Source organism: Diadema antillarum, unplaced genomic scaffold (assembly GCF_040938485.1).
Source record: "Diadema antillarum isolate AM-2024a unplaced genomic scaffold, OU_Dant_1.0 seq00000293_RagTag, whole genome shotgun sequence".
Taxonomy (NCBI): domain Eukaryota; kingdom Metazoa; phylum Echinodermata; class Echinoidea; order Diadematoida; family Diadematidae; genus Diadema; species Diadema antillarum.
The window spans coordinates 1054028-1073894 of NW_027271319.1; the positions used below are offsets into that span (position 1 = coordinate 1054028).

The 19867-nt window shown below is 40.2% G+C and overlaps 1 protein-coding gene across 1 annotated transcript in view; it reads left to right on the forward strand.

The window, feature by feature from the left end:
* LOC139730144 (uncharacterized) overlaps positions 1-16068 on the forward strand; it is a 61985-nt gene extending 45917 nt beyond the window's left edge. Inside the window, exon 2 of the mRNA XM_071641045.1 lies at positions 15926-16068. Within this exon, the coding sequence (XP_071497146.1) occupies positions 15926-16068 (143 nt within the window). The remainder of the gene's footprint in view (positions 1-15925) is intronic.
* The last annotated feature ends 3799 nt before the right edge of the window (positions 16069-19867 follow it).

Consider the following 19867-nt stretch of genomic DNA (forward strand, 5'->3'; position numbering starts at 1 on the left):
AGATAGAATCGTATGCTTAGGCCTATCCCTTTATCAAGATGATGCGCGCTTCGTTCCTATCCCATTATTTTGTCACAATAAATACAGGCGGGATTCTGTTACTTGTTTTCTTGTTACTTTCTTTTTTCATCAACAAGATGACATTGATTTCAACGAACAACAGCATAGATGTGGGATTTTTACACCTGAATATTACAACTTTCTTTCTTTTTTAATAAGAGCGACGGAGAGAAGATACAGACACACACAATCACACACATTAGAATCATGTGCATCTTCGGAACCTTGGTTGGGAAGTAGAAATCTCCTCAACGTCCGTGTTTTCCCGCTGTCTTATTTGCACCACTTTATAAAGCTTATCGAATTTGCATGCTGTCACAAAAGAAAAGTGCCTTGACTTTATCAACCTCTTGTTGAACCACTTAGAAGGTGAGAAGGAAAAACACAAAAACAAATGTCAATTGTTGTGACGAAATTACCCCCCCCCCCTCCAATGCTTTGCGCCAAAGGGTGACACGACATTTGCTTTCGCGACAATTGCCACAGTTCTTATTTTCTCCAAGGACTTTATGAGGTTAGGTTAAAGGTTGTGATTGTGTTTTACGTTTGGTTGGATGTGAGGATTAGAATTAGGGTTAAGGTAATGTGTGTGGGTAGATTTTATGTTTGGCTGAGGGTGCAGGTATTTTATGAGAGCAATTGTCGCAGGAGAACATGTAACGGAACCGCGCCAAAGACCTAGATGGGCTGTAGTTCAGTATTCAATCAATTTCCTTGTTGTATTAGAAGACGACGACAACAAAAAGAGCAGGGAAACAAGCCCGTAACAGCAGCAATGACAATAATCCCTCCCTGCAAAGTTTTGAAAAGAATTACATTCCACCGAAATGGTGCGTCCATACAACGCTTTAATCCTAATTTGCAGAGGAAAAAAATAGGCTACCCAGAAATAATCAAACCTTTTTGACAACAGATTGAGTGCTATTCTGGCGCTGGGGATGTTTACCAATAAACTAAAAGTTGGCCGCCGAAATGATGGATATGTGAAGAGAGTCTCGATTGGTTTAGCTCTGGGTAGATTGCAAGAATCGACAAAATATATCGTTGCTTGATTGTTTGTTTGTGTTTTATCCGTGCTCCACAAAGATGTATGATAATCATGGCTAAGTGTTCCACAGTTATAAAGTATATTAATGTCTTGTACAATAGGCTCCAGTGGACTCAGCACTTCTGAGAACAAGAGAGTACAAAATGCAAACATACGTAATGTACTCTTTTCAGAAGTGCTCCACACCAGGTGAATTAGATACGAAGGAAAAGATAATAAACAGATTAAAAAACCAAAGGAACATCTAGACAAAAAAAAAGAAGGTAAGAAATCAGAAATAAATCAAACTTTCAAACGATTAGTCCTTTTCTCTGTTGTTGTTGGGTTGGGGTTTTTTTTTCAGCTCGAATCTGTCGCCTTCCTTGGGAAAAAAAAAATCACGAACTCAAGCGTTGCATAGAATTGTACATTTACTAGCACACTCTGTGCGCCCCAGAATATACACACAGAAACTTACACAACCACGAAACAACAATAACAAATACATTAAACAACTCAGACTGAGAAAAGATAAAACAATAAATAGGTAGCTCAAACAATCAAAATTGATGTCTTACTAACCAAAGTGGAAGTGTGTCCTGAAACTTTTCTGGAGGCGGGATTGACCACAACAAAATTTTAAAAATCGTGTGTTTTTTTTTTCCTTTCTTCTTTCTCCCAAGCCTGTAAACTGAAGAAAAAAAATGAATAGAACTTATAGCTTTACACGGAGTCATCTTAACATCTTAATGAAGACTTTGTATATGTGTGAGTGTGCATGTGTGTGTCTGTAGCTGTCTTTGTCTGTAAAAGCAATATTCGACAGCTTAATATTACATTTCCAACTAGTACCCTCCTGTGAGCACTCCCCTCTCCTTTCTTTCGCTCCGGGATCAAAGTGATTCTGTAAGCCTTTTAACCTGGTTGTTAATTACGTCCGACCTAAGCGCTATCAGCATTTTAAACAGTTTTCAGCATCGTAAACAGAAAATTTCGTGCCCAGGTTAATAAGGACACAGAAACCTCCCCAGGGCCCACCGACCCGATTTGTGGCAAAACTGTTAAAAGATGTTCCCCCAATTTTCATCTTCCCCATCACAATGCCATTTTAATGAATCCGCATTGAAGTGAATTATGCATCACTTTTTTTTTCTTTTTTTCTTTTTTGCGACGGGTTGATAACCGAGTTCCATTTGTGTTCCTCTTGAACAGTGTTGGATTATTCCTTAATCGAGCAATATGTCAAGTGTATTGTGCACGCTATTATCACTATTCCCTGCGAGAAATCGCCCGCTTCCTTTTTCTTTATGGCAGATATCAATAATTAAGATTTAATTCCAGTATTACATACATATTTTTGGACATGGCTGGCTGAAAAAAAGAAGGAAATAACGACTATGACTGCTGATGTTCAATCGATGTCTATACCGCAAGACAACTAAGGACGGAAAGAAATGACGTGTGTGACGTGGGAAAAACAGGGGCATACAAGAAAACGATAACACAGGCAGGCGGAATAAAGTCAGACATGATTAGGATGGAGCGGGGGTGGGGAAGCAGAGTGAGTATCTGTTTCTCAAAGAGAAAAGTTGTTTATTTTTTATTGCAGACCATCTTGAACACTAAATATGTCTCTTCGCTGTTTAATGGGCCTCCACACAAAATTTGAGATAAAGATGATATCAATTGAGAAAGATAATCCACAGTGAAATATTGTATACATAGATAAACGAAGTTGTCATTTGAATCGGATCATCCTATTTTGTTTTTGGCGTCGAAAACTGAGTAATCAGAATCAAGCCTACAGGTGTGATTTATGGTTACTAATTATGAGTGTCCATGTGCGTGAAATGCATATTCTTGCTTTGCACCTTTTTCGCTGTGCTGTTGCGCTATACTAACAGTATTCTACTTGAGAAGCTAGAGTCACCTTGTATTTAGTCACCTTATGCAGTCATAAAAAAATAAGCTGTTATGCACACATACACACTTAAAAGGATTACACACACACCCACGCAAACACTCACATACACAAAAACAACAACAAATAGTTTCTGTTTCTGCTGTCAGCAAACATCTAGGATTGGCCCTGTATAGTGTTACGAAGGTGTTGGAATATGTCGGCGCATTGAGTGTTGGACCTTATGCAGGTCTCTTTCTTTCTTTAGTTCGAACGTTCCTTGTTTAATATTCTTGCTCTTCCTGCTTTGTTAACGGCATCCGGTTGATTTACCTTCGCCTCGGCATTAATTTGAAACAATAAACCGGTGGAATACGAGCGAAAAAAACCTAGCTGCAGCGCATCACCAAGCAAGCGAGTGGGTGATCTACCTCCCCGGTTCACCTTGGCCATCATCATCATACCCGACCATCCCGGTGATTAGCCGGAGTGTAGGAGACGTATGGATAGATTCAGTCAATTTGCATAGATGCTGTAATGTATCGTCTGTTCCCGGTCCGGGGCTAGAGACTCCATCGGTTCTCACCCCAGGAGTAATCCGATGATGTTGTGACAAAGCAGTCAGCTAGATCGATTTGTCGTTACCGTTGTTGATCCCAGCTGTCATGCATTTATGTTAGGGAGAAAGCTGTTCTCACACCTCTCCTCCCCCCCCCCCCAATCACCCCATCTGTTCCTCCTCCTCCATCTCTCTCTCTCCATCCCTCTCTCACTCTTCTTTTCTTCTCCATCCCCCTGCCGGTCACCCCCTCTCTATTTCCATCTGTATATCCCTTTCTCAATATTATATCTCTCTATCCGAATCTATCTATCTATCTATCTATCTATCTGTCTATCTGTCTTTTTGTCTATCTATCTATCTATTTTTCTATCTGTTTGTCTGTCTGTCTATCTGTCTGTCTACCTATCTAACTCTGTCTCTCTTATATGTTATATACATTTGTCCATTTCATCTTTAATCCTCCCTATTTCTCTTTCTCAGATGTCTTTCTCAATGCATCTTCCTTTCTTTCATTCTCTATCTGCCGCTCGGTTGTTTGCGTGTCGTCAGCATGAAATTGTATATACCCCTTCTCATTTGTAAGCTATATGTACACCTTCGCCTATGTCGCACTGGTTACTTCCCTCCATGCATCACAGATATTCCTGAAACAGTAGACTTCACTTCCACGTGGTAGGTTGATACAAACTGTGACCAGGTGTCGTATTTTGGGGCTGACTGTGATGACATCTTTCTAATAATATGGACTGAAGTGAATGTTTTTAAAAAAGTGACGTGTTTGTTGCTTGTGACGTAATCATCCTGAAATTCGCGTGTAAAATTTCAAATAACAAAAAAGAAACAAAACTTGCTTATGCTTAAGAAAAATGTTACTCGGAGAGAAAAAAAAGTATGTCAATGTTATTACAAGGTTTCCAAGCGTGTAGATAACATTCAAGTTCGTGAGTTGTGCAAGCTTGCAAATTGCAAGTATCTCTTCTTTTTTTTTTCCTTCGGCTTCTTAAGTTACTAAGTGCATCTGATTTGTGAATGTTTACCTACAACCGCTTGTACGTGTACATGTGCGTGCGGTGTGTTTTGTGCGCGTGTACAAAATCTTACTGCTGTCGAAACCGGCGTCATGTCTGGGAATTGCAGCCTTCTTCATTCTTATTTGAAAGCTCGGGGGGGGGGGGGGGGTGAGTTATGGCATGGCGAAGAGTTTGCGTCCCATTTTTGTCGTTGTTTGTTGTCTGTTTTTAGCTCCATTTTCCCCATTTTTTTTTTTCAAGTTCGCATATTTGGTTGATTTCCTATCGTTATTGTTCTGTAGCAGCGGACTCCACCCATCTGCCTCCTCCATCATAGTCATCCGACTCTGCCGGCGTCGCTTTCCGCGCCAAATTGGCACCTCTGATTTCCCTCTCAACTTGATCCTTGCTTGACCGTAGGCGTGATATGCGGCTTGGAACCCGCACCGCAATGGCCAATTATAAGCCACGTTATTGACCGACCGTCAAAAGTGGTAGCTAGCAAATTTTGTAAAGCCAGTGAAAAGCGGGTAGCATAAAAAGGATTAAGATCAATGGAGGAAGGAGTGCGGGGGGGGGGGGTAGCAGAAGGTGGTTGTAAGACACTCTTTGTCAAACGTAATTGCCGCCAAAGCTCCTTCAATGTGAGCAATGTAATACATGTCAAAGTAAAATTAACACTTTGCGAAAGAGAACAGAAGGTTCTAGATAGACCTGTGATTAGCAAAAATGTCGTTGGCAAAATTAAAAAAATAATAATGCATTTCACAGCTCATGGTTTTCTAGCCTCATGTGTACTCATCAATATATGTATCCCTTTAAGGGGTTTTTCGATGGATCGCCAAGCCGATTACGATATCGCTCGTCCCTGCCCGCCATTGCTTGCTGGCTTCCCCTTCCCTGCCCACCACACTCTAGATCGATAGCTAGTAATATGATAGTGGCGTTGGCGCCCGAAGGCGGGCAGACGACCAACTCGATCGCGCGCCCAGCTCCTGAAATGATCCCTCGGTCTAGATATTTTGTGAGGAGCTTGTTGTTGCAAGCCTACAAAATGTAGCTTTCTCCAAACATCAAACCTAAGGCTGACGACACTCACTTTAATGCAACTGTAATTACACACTATCAGTTAAATCACATGAAGAAAGTTCCTCATGGCCAATGTTGAGGAAAAGACTTGGTTACAATGCCAGACATAAGGGTTAGTAACAAATTTACAAAACGACCCATCTGTAATTTGCTTATTTCCTGAAAAATTAGAAGCTAAAGAAGAAAAGAAAAAAGAAGAAGAAAAAAACACACTCACACATACACACACACACACACACACACACACATCCAAGCCTGCCTTTGCCTTCGACAGAACGATTGCAGGATTTTCACCTCAAACTTGATCAATTTAAAATCAATTCGAGGGATTAAAACAAACACGCTCTTGCCGCTCACTTATGCTACCTTGCCAAATTGTCACATTTCACTCAATATTATGATTATTCATGGGGAAATTGAAACTATATAGATGATAAGTATTACAGTTAAGTTAGAATATTAAGGACGATATGAGGGTATATAGGTACGGCGCCAGTAAGGAACAACTATCATCCGTAGACGGAAGCATGGAGTGTACGAGACATCGAACCTGTACTCCGCCCCCACCCTCAGGCTCACGCCGACGGCAGCCTTTTTCACGTCCCATCAGGTCGTATTTCGTGTGTCAGATGCTGTACCTGCGGCGACACTTTGTTTAACATTCATTCGTCGAATTGAGGCGAGATACCCCTCTACCTCTCATAAAGTCCTACTTGGCCGAAAAAAAAAAAACGCGACAGGAGAACAGCAAGAAAAAACAGGGATAAAACAGAATCCACGAGGCAAGGTGTATCTAATATTTTTAAGTAGACGTTTCCGCAAGGCAGAGAACAATACAAAACAATACAATACAATACTAATATAGGTACTTATATAGCGTTCTTACAACGAGTAAACATGTATCACAGCATTTCACAAAATAATATCGACTAACATGTAAAGGGGTGGGGTAAAAAGCAAATATAAAAAAAAATCTAAATATTAATAATTCATCATTCAGTTATTGAAAAAAAAATCCATAATAGCTATATGTGGGCCTACTCTGAGAGCAAACATACACACGAACAGCTGCAGATGTGGTTAAAGTAGTGTATGTGATCAATTTTCCTAATGGCCTCTCGTTGATGTGAAAAGCCTCAATTGCAATTTATTCATGATAATGTATATGTAAAGTGGTGGAGTCACATGCCCACTTTACTGTATAGATAGTACTGGTAGAAAGCTGGAATATAGTAGCTTTCATACCTAGACATGTAATATAAGTTTATGGAGCAACTTGCCTATTTTAGTGTACATAGAGTTTGTAGAACCAGAAAGCTGGAATCTATTCATTACCAAGATACAATAGCTGCTTGGTACACAGTGTATTATATAGTGCCACCACGCAACCTAAAGGTTGACTGAGTTTATGAAACAAAAGAGGTACTGCCACCCTACTTGAATAGTGGATTTAGTGGCAATGACTGGACAGTGGCAATGACTGGACAGTGGCAATGACTGGACAGTGACTTAGAGATAGAAAACCACATAAAAGTGGCTGGTATTGTTCTATGTTACTTTGAAGTTTGCCAACTTGTGATGCTGTACAAAGAACCAGAGTACAGCATACATGTAGAATGCTTTGTATTAAGTCTCTTTTCAATCTCCCTCTCTCTCTCTCCCTATCTCTCCCTCTGCCTCTTTGTCTCTCTCTCTCTCTCTCTCCCTTACCATTCATGGTCAGTTTTTGTATAAAGTTTTTGTATAAAGTTTCTTTGAGAAGGGTTAGTCAGGAAAGCTTGGGTATGATACAAGAGATGAGTATTATGGGATAGTAGGAGCAGGAGAGTGTACATAGTATATATTGGAGTTGATACTTCTGTTCGGGGTCTCCCTCCCCAAGCCCTGTGAAGTGGAAAGACGTGTTCCAGTTTCTCCGAGACCAAGCTGTTATACTTAAATGTTTTAGTGGAGAAACTCAACCTTTTTGCATTTATACACGAAGTTCCGTCCTGACATAACCAAGTCAGGTCCAGTGTACGACAGTTCAAAGTTGATAAGATGTTTTGAATGATATTTTATGGACGCTTTGCTGTACATTCGAAACAATCTGTTATGTTGGTCGGTCTAAGGAGAAGTCAAACGACTACTTAGTGCTTTGTGGACCAGACATACAGTTTCAAGAATTTGCAGCAAGCCCGAAGTTACCTTCATTTGGACAGGGACCCCCCCCCCCCAACTGTGAGTCAACTCAACGCAGAGATGTCTTCTGGTCATCGTTCGCGGACCCTCTTCACTTCATGGACTGAGCGCTCCAACGAGATTCGCCAGCAGTTAGCATGTTAATTCGACCGCGAGGACTGTATTTGTGAGCATTTTGCGCGAAAATTGAATGGTCTAGTGCATGACCCAATCCCCTTCATTGAATATCAGAGTGGACTTATATGTGAGTACATTCTTATCTCTGTAATTTGTATATGTATAATAACTCTTTTTATTTTTCATGGTTAAAAGAGATCAAACTGATTGCTCCGATGCATGACTTTGAATAAATCTCAACACCAACAAGGTGATTAATGTAATCCAATGTGTACTACATTGTCTTTGTTACTGCTTTGACGCCCACATATTTGGTTTGTTAATGTTTCTGTGTGATATATCCATTTGGATGAAATTATGTATTCGGGGTGAGAATAAGCCATCCTGACAAGTGACTTTATTCTACACACATACACTAACACCCCCCTTACATATAGATGGTCAAGAAAAGAGAAATTCATGCACTTTTGCCAATGCATAATTCTTATTCCGTTGCCCCCTTAAAACAGGGTGTAGAACTCCAAAGAAGCAATAATGAAGGAATTATCAAATAAAGCAGAAATTGAGAATGTTTTATCAACACATGCTGTTTATTCAAGGTAGTAGCATCATCCTTTCAAAAGTTATTAGATTTGGAAGTGAAGAGTGTGTAATTGATTTTTGAAAAATTGAAAGAGGACTTTAAGACATAACTAATCACAATATTCTAAAAAAAAAGTGTTCTAGAAAAACTGCAAAGACTCAATTTTCCAAGTGGTGTACGATCTCAAACTTAGGAATAAAGTAGAATAAGGAATGCTTCTTCAGTGATGAAAATAAGGATATGCGAATTTTTGTTAGTTCTTGTGATACACGGTTACATAATTATGAGGAAGAGAGAGGGAGAGGAACGGAGGAATTGAACTGGGGGGGGGGGATGACAGTTTACAAAATTGCATCCCTCCAGAATGAGTCCCACGTATAGAGATTTCCCTTTCTCTGCGAGACTGCTTTGCCGTTATTACCCCAAGTGTACTTTCATTCAGGGCGGTGGCCATGGCGCCAGTATTTGCATTATGCTATTTTATTTCGCTCTTCGGCTGCCTCTTGTTAAGGTTGAGGCAGCACAATGGGCAGAGTGTGGTGGCCAAATGGGAGGATTTCTTTATTTGTTTGTTTGTTTTATTTTCTCTTCGGTGAAGAAGCAGCGAATCTCGAGGACACAACGGATTTTCAATATATCCGATTTGCCTTTTGCCTATAGAAACACACAATTCATCAACGACAACTGCAACACTTCGCATGTTTAGCAGAGAAGACAATTATGTGCAAAACCGTAGACTTTAATCATTAACATTAGTAAAGAGGAATGAAATGTTCTAATTTCCACAATAATTCTTTTTTTTTCTGCTTAGGAAGGTTCAAAGGACACAGCATGTGAGTCGATGAATGTGCGATCAGGTCATTCTGTTGGGTCATGAGAAACTAAGTAGGTTAAAGGAAGGGATCAAATGAAAGGAACAAGCGTTGTAACAAGTGGTTCTCCTTGAATGTTTGAATCATCGTTTCAAGCCACAAAAAAAGTCCGTCTGCTGGGACGGAAATTGCCTCTCAGAGTGTACATCAGAAGCACTCGGGCGAAGTACTTCACTGGGAGAAAGTATATTTGTTGCATCGTTGCTTGTGCGAGGGCGTTTTCTGCGAACTGTCCAACGAGTTTGGGGCAGGACTGGCACGAAGCCGAATCTTGCGCTCCCAACCCCTCCCCATACAGCCTAATTCCCCCCCCCCCCCCCCCAGCTCCGCAAACACATCAAATGAGCATAATCATTATCATACAGCTGGGGTGTTTTGAAGATGCATGGATTGTTCTGACACTTTATTCTTGAGTGTTGAAGATCTATATCATGATAAGTATGAGTAAATACACATTATAGAAATGCAAGTTTGATTTGAAATAATATTTTTTGAGCAATGAATTTTAAGTACTGAATTTACTGAAATGGTCAGTATCCCAAAAGTAATGAAATAATCAAACCGTCGCGCAGTTGCTCGGGGAAAAAAAAAATCTAATTTACTTCAAGGTGTCTTACATACCTGGAATGAAATCAAAAAAATCTAAAGAAGAGGGTTAGAGTCGATCTGCCATGTCAGGATTTGTTTTTTCTTTAATAAAATTTTACGACTCTAATCTGTATTTTTCTTACTCTGTTTCATAAAAAAAATACCCGAAACAAAAAAAAACAATCTTTGAGTTTGCTAATTTCAATAGATGTTATTTTTTTTTGCTGGAAGCTTAACTTTACCTTTTAGAAAACAGATAATCTAATCAATTGATTCATGGGAAAGGTTTTCCCTTTTAATGATTCTTCGAACTCCCTGGAAAATGTGATAAAGTTAATGACCTGCCGATTCGTTGAAACAGGCGCGACCATGCCATACGGAAGTCATTTTTGCAAGTAGAATGTCATCCTCTTGGAATATTACACATGAAAGAAATGTTTTTCCTTCCACGTTATTTTAAGAGATGCTTAGGAATGTAAATGCATAATTTTGAACGTACGGATAATTTTCGCATGAATACAAGTAACAATTATACATAATTATATGAATGTATATTTTGTATTGACAGATATACAGGTTAATAGATACAATACATGACACATACATACAAACACAATATGCAGATAGGTACAAGTCATGCAGACATGCACTAAAAAAAATATAAACGTTAGGATGAGGACTTTTAGTTCAATTCATTCATTCATTTTCATTCTTCTTGTTCTTCTTTCAACAAAAACATAACACAAGATAAATCAGGTATTATACATAATAAATAAATAAAAATTGCCTTTGCAAAATGATATCGATAAACAGAGCGCATACTGGCAACAAAAAATAATACAAAGTCATGCTTCAGTTGAAAAAAAAAAAACAAAGGAAGAAAGAATAGAGAGTTCCACTAAAAAGAAAAGATTGTAGATTGTGAACCACTCATAAAACTTATGAATTACTCATTTACAAACACTTGTGACAAATATGACATACGACAGGACGGGACAAAACAGGAGAAACACAACAACATGACACAACTTGCCAGAATAGATGAAAAGTATGGAAGGAAAGAAAGAAAAAAGAGAGAATGAGAGAATGCCTACACGCTGAACAAGGGAAATGGAACTGGGGGTGGTAGAGAATGTGCTTCATAGAGTTGGCGCTGATTGCAGCTGTGCAAGGATTGTGATGGCTACTTCTTTACGTAATAATGAATTCAGTGATTGACTGATTGGTGGGTGGATGATGAACCCTGAGGTTGACGAAACCTATAGCTAAGGGAAAACAAAAACATATCAGAGAGGATTTAATAGAAAATATTTCAACTTGCGCTTAAAAGAATACAAAGATGGGATTTTTTTTATTTCACAGCTCAGTGAGTTCCAAAATCTAGGACCGGTGTATATAATGTATTCTGAGCCAATAAAGTTCTCAGGCGGGGTAAATGAAACACATTAGATTGTCTAGTGGGATAATCATGAAAACACTGGTTCCGTGGGAACATTGAATTGAAAATACTGGGAAGTGCATTTATATTGTAATTACACATAAACTGACCAAGTTGAAAAAAAATATAAATCTTTAATCTTCAAAATCTTGTATTTAGTAAATAATGGCTCTGTATGGGAACGTGGCGGGACGCCACAAATAATACGAATAACCTTTTTTTGTAATAACAGTAGTTTATCTAGTAAACTTTGATGGGCACTACCCAACGCTAGAAGTCCGTAATTAAGATAAGGTAAAATTAGAGAAAAATACAACGTCAACAAAGGAGACAATGGAATATAAAACTTGAGTCTATCAATAATACCAATATTGCGTGAAATTATTGTACTAACGTTTTTACTATGCGGCCTCCACGAAAGTTTATCGTCCACTGTGATACCAAAGAATTTTATATGAGAAACTCGTTCTAACAAAATGTCATCAAAAGCAATACCTGTGCCTTAATCTTCTAAAGAATTACTAAAAAGAATATACTTAGTTTTCTGAGTTGCTTTTTTCAATTCGGAATTAACGATGCGTACACGAGTATCTGGATTTTGGTGAGAAAAGAAAATATTTGAATCGTCAGCAAAAAAATGAGAGTAGGTCAGATGATCTGCAAAAGTCATTAATATAAATGATAAGAAGTAAAGGTCCTAATAAACTACCCTGTGGGACGCCACATTTAATGAATTCTAATGAAGGATGAAGCGTGGGAGAAAAATAAGGGAGAGAGAGAGAGAGAGACAGACAGACAGACAGACAACTAGACAGACAGACAGGAACAGAGAAAGGGAGAGAAAGAGCGCGAAAAGGGAGAGGAGTTGGGGAAAGTGAGATGCAGCATTTGCGACTGTGCAGTTTAAACAAAAAATAATGTGGACGACCACAACTATTAGCGAGGAAGCTAGACTGCGCTCATATAACGGCAGCCGTTTAATATGCCATGAGCTCACTCACAAATGGACACATGCACACACATACACACACATACATATACACAACGCGCATACACACAGAAGCTCACAAAGCAAACGAAACCCCCACACAAAAAAAAATCTTTGATTTCGGAAATAAGAAAATGTCCTATTAATGCTCAAGCTCGACTCCGGCGACGTCTGCACTGACGTGTGAAGGCGAGAGATTGCCATTTCAATGTGCCATGAGCTTCTTCGCTAAATTGCCGGAAAAAAAAACAAAGACAAAAACAAGCAAGCAAACACAGAAGACAAAACATCAAATCAGCGAACGGAAGCTAGTTGGAGAGTATCGACAACATAACATGTCATGTGATGTGTGTGACCATTGCAGTTTTCTTGCATCATTCGCGCATCGCAAATTTAATGATACAGGCACACACTCGCTCTTCCCTACAGAGACAGTATGGCACGCACGAGTAGCTGACATTTTTGCCTTAAAATACCCCACAAAATAGAAACAAAAAATACGTCATAATCCGAGTTGATAGTTCAGCCAGGAGTTGAATATTCACTTCTAAAATCAACAACTGTCATGATTGTTATTATTGTCACATATTATTTAAAGAAAACCGTAAAATTCTAAGCAAGTCCTCAGCATGCTATCAACACGCAAGGTGATTAATCATGATAAGGTTTAGATTTACGAAACACTATCTTTATAAGGACATGGTTTTGCGGAACAGGTGGGTAAAGCGTTGATATCGATATCTCGCTGAAAACTAGATTTAATGAAACATTACTGCCTTCAATACGTATATTTGTATTTTGGAGTGAGATAGTGTACAGGCAAGGACGATGCGTTAATTTTTTAAATAATGTGTGCTGCTGGTTACGTTACCATGACTACAACGGCAGCATGCGATTGTGTGTCTGAATGACACCACAAAGGCACAATTTAGGAGACAATGTCAAAAAGAAAAAACAACGTTATCTTATCCCTCTCTTTTTCTTTCTCGCTCACTTTCTCTTTTTTTAATCATTTTATCTTTATATTGTTTTTCCCGCTCGATGGATGTAAAAGGGCGACCACAGCGGGAAAAAAGGCGACGATACAGTAAAAACAACACCGCTTTATGTAAAACCAACCAGCGTTGATGGCTGTTAATATTGATGCAATCATTGCCGCGACACTTAACCATGTGTTGAAGACAAATTTAGATAAGGATATAAGACCTAACACAATTATAAGTCCCTACCTCTATTGTTTCTAACGGTCTTTATTGGAATCAGAGAAGACGGACACGTTCGGATAAGCCTTTTTTGTTCTTGTTACAAATCAGCCTTTGTGCTTTATCAGGGATTGAATGCAATTTCACATCATACTCTAGTTGACTTCATTAAGTAAAACAGAGATGTAAAGGACTCATCAAGAAGTGCCATGGAAATGTGAGAAAGCTGTGGAATTTTAAAGTTCACGCATTTTCGCTATAAGCGAGTGATTTCGGCAACCCCATAATTCAAAATCATGCTACAGGGTATAATGCTGTCATCAATTCACCACCCACAACATCGGCTTCTGCATTTTTCACACCTCCATAGAATTATATAAAAAGAAAAGCAACTTAAAAAAAAAATCAACATCTTTGTTACTTTACTCTTTCCATGAATAATAGTGTGATGATCTTTGTATTGTTGCATCATCAATCACCGCGATGGATTTTGCATCCTCTGCAAATCTGGACAGAATAATTTACTGAAATACAAAGGCTGTGACACTGCGCTCGAGTCAACGTTAATGTTATGATCAATCTACAGGCATCTCTACCATTCCTCCTAAAAGCGACGTTTCATTGCTCTGGACATCCCCAGGCACTTCCACAAATTTTGGTCGGATGTTATGTATACCCAACATGCTCCAAGAATGACTGAATAAATTCACGACCTGTCTCCTCAATGTATCCTAACTATCTGTATCTTTCCAGTTTGCCCCCGTGGTCACATACAGCACATCCACTGGTGCACTTAGAATATTCTTTGTTTTTTTTTTTTCATGTTTTCCTCTATCAACCAGGATGCCTTGAACAATGTGTTAGGGAACATTTCTTTTCCCTAAGGGCCAGTCACAATTCTGCAATGAAACGATAACTCTTCATCGTCAACGTCAACACAAACGTTAATCCGTTGGTTTTGATTTTTGTATTTCCTGAAAGAGCAGTTATTCGTCTTCATAATTCTAAACTTTGGGATCATACAAGGAATGAAATGGGGGTTTTAGTTAGTGTATGTCATAAACAGAAAAAAAAACTAGCTCTAAATCCACGCTTGACCAGGTAATATCTTAATTATATTGGTTGCTACAAGATGTATGAAGTTTTACACGCTTTTTATTCTTCCATTCAGTGCACAGAACACATCATGGCGATTTTAAGCTTATGAATAGCTGGTCCTTTAACTTCAAAGCCTCTTTTCTCAGTAAAGATTTTTTTTTTCAAAGCGCGTAATCGATTTGCATTATCTAGTAAAGTCCACTTGTATTGAGCTCTACATGGGCAACACTTCAGAGATTGCTTTCCGAATTTGCATTTAAACTATAAAAAAAATTGGCTTCTTTTTGATGACTTTATGATGGAGGACCAAACATGTTACATTACACAATGTCGTATGTTCATATGTTATATAAAAGAGCATTATTTTTATGATATACAGTATGTGACCGTGCATCACAAAACGAACAAAAGTCTCGCACATACCGATTTTGCGTGAGGACTGAAAATAGGTGAAATGGGTCAACCTAGCGGATCTTGACTTTTTTCATATTTTCTAAAAGAGCAAGTCTTCTTCTACATTATGTTAAAATTTGGGATCATAAAACGGTCAGAAAAGTGTGTTTTTTAGCAGTTTATCTCGAGCATTTTTGGTAGAATATTGTGATTAGATGTGTCTTAGAGTCCAATTTTCATTTCTGAGAAACCTTGTACACACTCTTCACTTTCAACTTTAATAACTTTTGAAAGGATGATGCTACTGCTTTGAAAGTTGGCATTAATCATTGACAGAGTGTGTTAATTAGGCATGGTCAATTTCAGCTCAATTTGATTATCCCTTCATTGTTGTTACTCCCGTGGTTTACTTCCTGTTATATGTCCCTTTCATCACACAGGCAGCACGGCTTGGTAAAGATTATTTTAAAGCGCTTGAATACACACTGTAATTCAGAGCCTCTTTTCTCAGTTCACACTTTTCCTAAGTGTGTGCTTTCTTTCCAATATTTATGTTTCCTAAGTGTGTGCTTTCTTTCCAATATTTATACAAGTTAGGAGAATCCATTTGAATTGAGTTATACATAATTTTAAAGTTTAGAGTCTGCTCTTTCAGAATCTGCCCTTAACTAAAAACCATGTCTGGCGACTTTTTGTGTGTTTTGTGGTGCAGGGTCACATATTATTATAATCAAGTCTAGAGTCTTCTGCTCATTATCATTAGTAGTAGTAGTAGTAATGTATCCCAGGTGAGGTGTCTTCCCAGGTTTCTTCCCAGGCGTACAGGCCTGGGAGGACCTGCTACTGGTAACCTGTAGCCCAGTACTACCTGTCTCAGGGTCGAGCTCTCGGCGACTAAACCGTAAACCCCACTGGCTTCCCAGAAGGGAAGTTGGTGAGGAGGGTGGCTGGGCACCCTGATGGATTGAAAAAGAAGATCCATCTTAAGGGCGTATGAGCTCAAACATGAGCCACCGGCCATCCAGCAACACGGAGTGGAGTCCCGATAGGCGGTCTGTGGATAAAGTCTGTCAACACTCCGGCAGCTCCTGGAGCCAAACTGGTGCCAAACGTACTGCAGCGCATTCCTTTGCACTCAACCAGCGAGGCCGAGAGGGGTCCTCTGATGCATGGGCAACTCAGGGTATCCAAAGGGCCTATGTATGCCCAGGCTTATACCCTGGAGAGGACACTCCAGTTTCGCTATGCAGCGTAAGCACAACACGGAAGACAGCAGTTACGAGTTATAAGTCCAACTTGATTGGCGTAAAGTAGGGCGCTACGGGTTATATTATCTTCGACGGTGGGAGAGGCCATCGCGTATCATTGGACAGCTACCGCCCGCCTCATGCTGGGCAGCCCCCAGCCAATAAGGTGCTGACCCGCCACAGTCCACCTGCTTCAATGGGTGCTTGGAGCTAGAGCAAAACTTGAAAAATGGACTGTAACATTGCACCAGACAAATCAATGAAGAAGACAAAGAAACTACCTACTCTACGATTAGCAATCTGGAACGTACGAACTATGTGCACTGGCCTCTCTGATGACTTATGCCCCCAGCAGATTTCCGATGCAAGGAAAACTGCTGTGATTGACCTCGAGCTTTCCAGACTTAATGTTGATATAGCAGCACTGCAAGAATCCAGGATCTCATCCAGTGGTTCTTTACAAGAACAGAACTATACATTCTTTTGGCAAGGAAAGGCTCCCGACGAACCACGTCTGCATGGCGAAGGATTTGCTGTGATAAAATTCCCTTCTTTCGTCAACTGAACCTCCATCATGTGGATCTGAACGTATACTGACGTTGCGTCTTTCAACATCTGCAGGTATGGTCAACATCGTGAGTATCTATGCCCCTACGCTTTGTTCATCAACAGATGTTAAGGATCACTTCTACGACGATCTAGATGCTGTCATTAGCAGAATTCCTGCGTCTGAGCACCTGTTCCTACTTGGTGACTTCAGTGCAAGAGTTGGAGCTGACTACGAATCATGGCCCGGCTGCCTTGGTCAACATGGCATTGGAAAACTAAATGGGAATGGTCAGAGATTACTTGAATTGTGCTCATATCGAGCTCTTTGTATCACCAATTCCTACTTTATGACCAAATCCTGCCACAGAGTCTCATGGAAACATCCACGATCAGGCCACTGGCACCAGTTGGATCTCATAATCACCAGGCGTGTCAATTTGGGCAGCATCCTCATCTGCCGCAGTTACTACAGTGCAGACTGTGACACCGACCATTCTCTTGTATGCAGCCGAGTTCGACTACAACCGAAGAAGCTGCATCGAAATAAGCAGAAATGTCTGCCTCGCATTAACACCTGCTCATCAGTTCCTCAATACACTCAAGGAAGACCTTTCAGACTGCATGGAAAAAGGAAAAGAAAAGGACGAAGACTGCAACTCAAAGTGGAACAACCTTTGTGGCACTATCTATACAGCGGCTCTCTTTACTTTTGGGAAGAAACTAAGGAAAAACCCTGATTGGTTTGAGGAAAATGCAAGTACAATGAAAGCAGTTCTGGATAAGAAACGTGAAGCCTATCTAAACTACAAACTCAACCCAGACAGGAAAGCACTATCTGTCCTGAAAGCTGCCAAGTGTGCTGCACAAAGATTAGCTAGAAGTTGTGCAAATAACTACTGGATGACGTTATGTCACAATATCCAACTTTCCTTTGACGCTGGAAATGTAAGACGAATGTATGAGGGAATGAAGAAAGCCATAGGCCCACAGATTAAGAAGATTGCCCCTCTTAAAACGAAGACAGGTGAAATCATCAATGACAAGGTGAAGCAAATGGAGAGATGGATTGAACTCTATTTTGAGTTATATTCAAGGGAAAATGTTGTCTCTGAACTTGCCCTAGATGCTGTTGACTGCTTACCTATTATACACGAACTTGATGCCAAACCAACTGTAGAGGAGATTGGACAATGCCATTGATTCACTTGCGAGTAAGAAAAGCACCAGGAGAGACGGTATAACCTCTGAGGTCATCAAGTGCGGGAAACCTGTTCTCATTAAACACCTCCATGAGTTCTTTTGTCAGTGCTGGAGAGAAAGGTACAGTCCCTCAGGACTTTCGTGATGCCAGCATTAGTACTCTGTTCAAGAACAAGGGAGATCGCAGTGACTGTAACAATTACCGTGGAATCTCTTTGCTGAATATAGTTGGGAAAGTTTTTGCTCGTATTGTTCTGTACCGCCTGCAGTTCTTGGCCAACCGCATCTACCTGAATCCCAGTGTGGTTTTAGGGAAGGCAGATCTACCATTGACATGATCTTCTCTCTCGGACAACTGCAAGAAAAATGTAGGGAACAAAAGAAACCACTTTATGTAGCCTTCATAGACTTAACCCGTTTCCTTACTGGAACCTGGTTTACCAGGTTCCCGTGGGAGCAACTGATATACGGGAACCTGGTTTACCAGGTTCCCAAAATGAAGACAAGGGTGCCTGCTGCTCAGTGGCCTAAATTCATGTTTCTTTGTGTTAAAATGCTCAGAAAAATGGGTTTGATAAAAAGATCAGAGTTTATTCTATCAGGATTTGTTCTCCTGCTGTTTAAAAAAAAGGGGGTTATACAGTATTATGTACCTTTTCCTGATTTAGTTTTTTGCTTGTTCTGCTGTAAACTCGTACGAACATGTACATAATGATCAAGGCTGAGATCAGTTAGAAATGCGGGTTCGCTGACCCCAGTCACCTCATTCAGGTACCTGGTTTTGTGTAGAACTAAAGATTCTGAGAGTTCATCAGCGCACGCTCTATTCATACCTCGCACCCGATCGATATTTCCATTGTTCACGGGCACATGTAGTTGACCGTAGAAAGGGGGACACAATGAACCGCTTGACTGCCTTCACACAGCTGGATTACCAACCTGTGTGCCTCTCTGTCGACGGGCGAAAAGAATCTCGTTTGGCGGGCATTAAAGCATTCAGAGAATTGCGGAAGGAACGGGTTAACAAAGGCTTTTGACTTAGCAGAAAGGGGCTCTTCAGATTGCTCCAGAAGATAGGCTGTCCTCCAAAACTGCTGGCCATCATCTCTTCATTCCATGACGGCATGTACAGCACAGTGCGATATGATGGTCAATCTCCGCCTCTTTCCCAATCTGTAATGGGTGAAACAACGATGTGTCCTGGCACCCAACTTTGTTTGGTATTTTCTTCTCTATGCTGCTGTCCTATGCCTTTGAGAATGCTACTGAGAGTATCTACATACACACAAGATCTGATGGCTGTTCAATCTGGCCTGTCTGAAAGAGCAAAGACCAAAGTGCGTTATGTACTAATCAGGGAAATGTTGTTTGCAGACGATGCAGCATTCGCAGCTCATACAGAAGAAGCCCTCCAAACTATCATGGATAGATTCTCGCAAGCATGCAAGGAGTTCGGACTTACAGTCAGACTGTAGAAGACCAAGTCATGTGCCAGGGAGTTGAAACCCCTCCCTCCACCACTATTGACAACTACCAGTTGGATGCTCTCAACAGTTTCACTTACTTGGGTTCAACCATTACAAGCAACATGTCTCTGGATGCTGAGCTGGGTAAACGTCTTGGCAAGGCCTCTACTGTTATGGCTATGCACACCAAACGAGTATGGAAGAACAAGAAGCTTACAGTAAACACCAAAATCTGCGTTTATCAGGCTTGCATCCTGAGCACATTGCTGTATAGCAGCGAGACCTGGCCTCTGTATG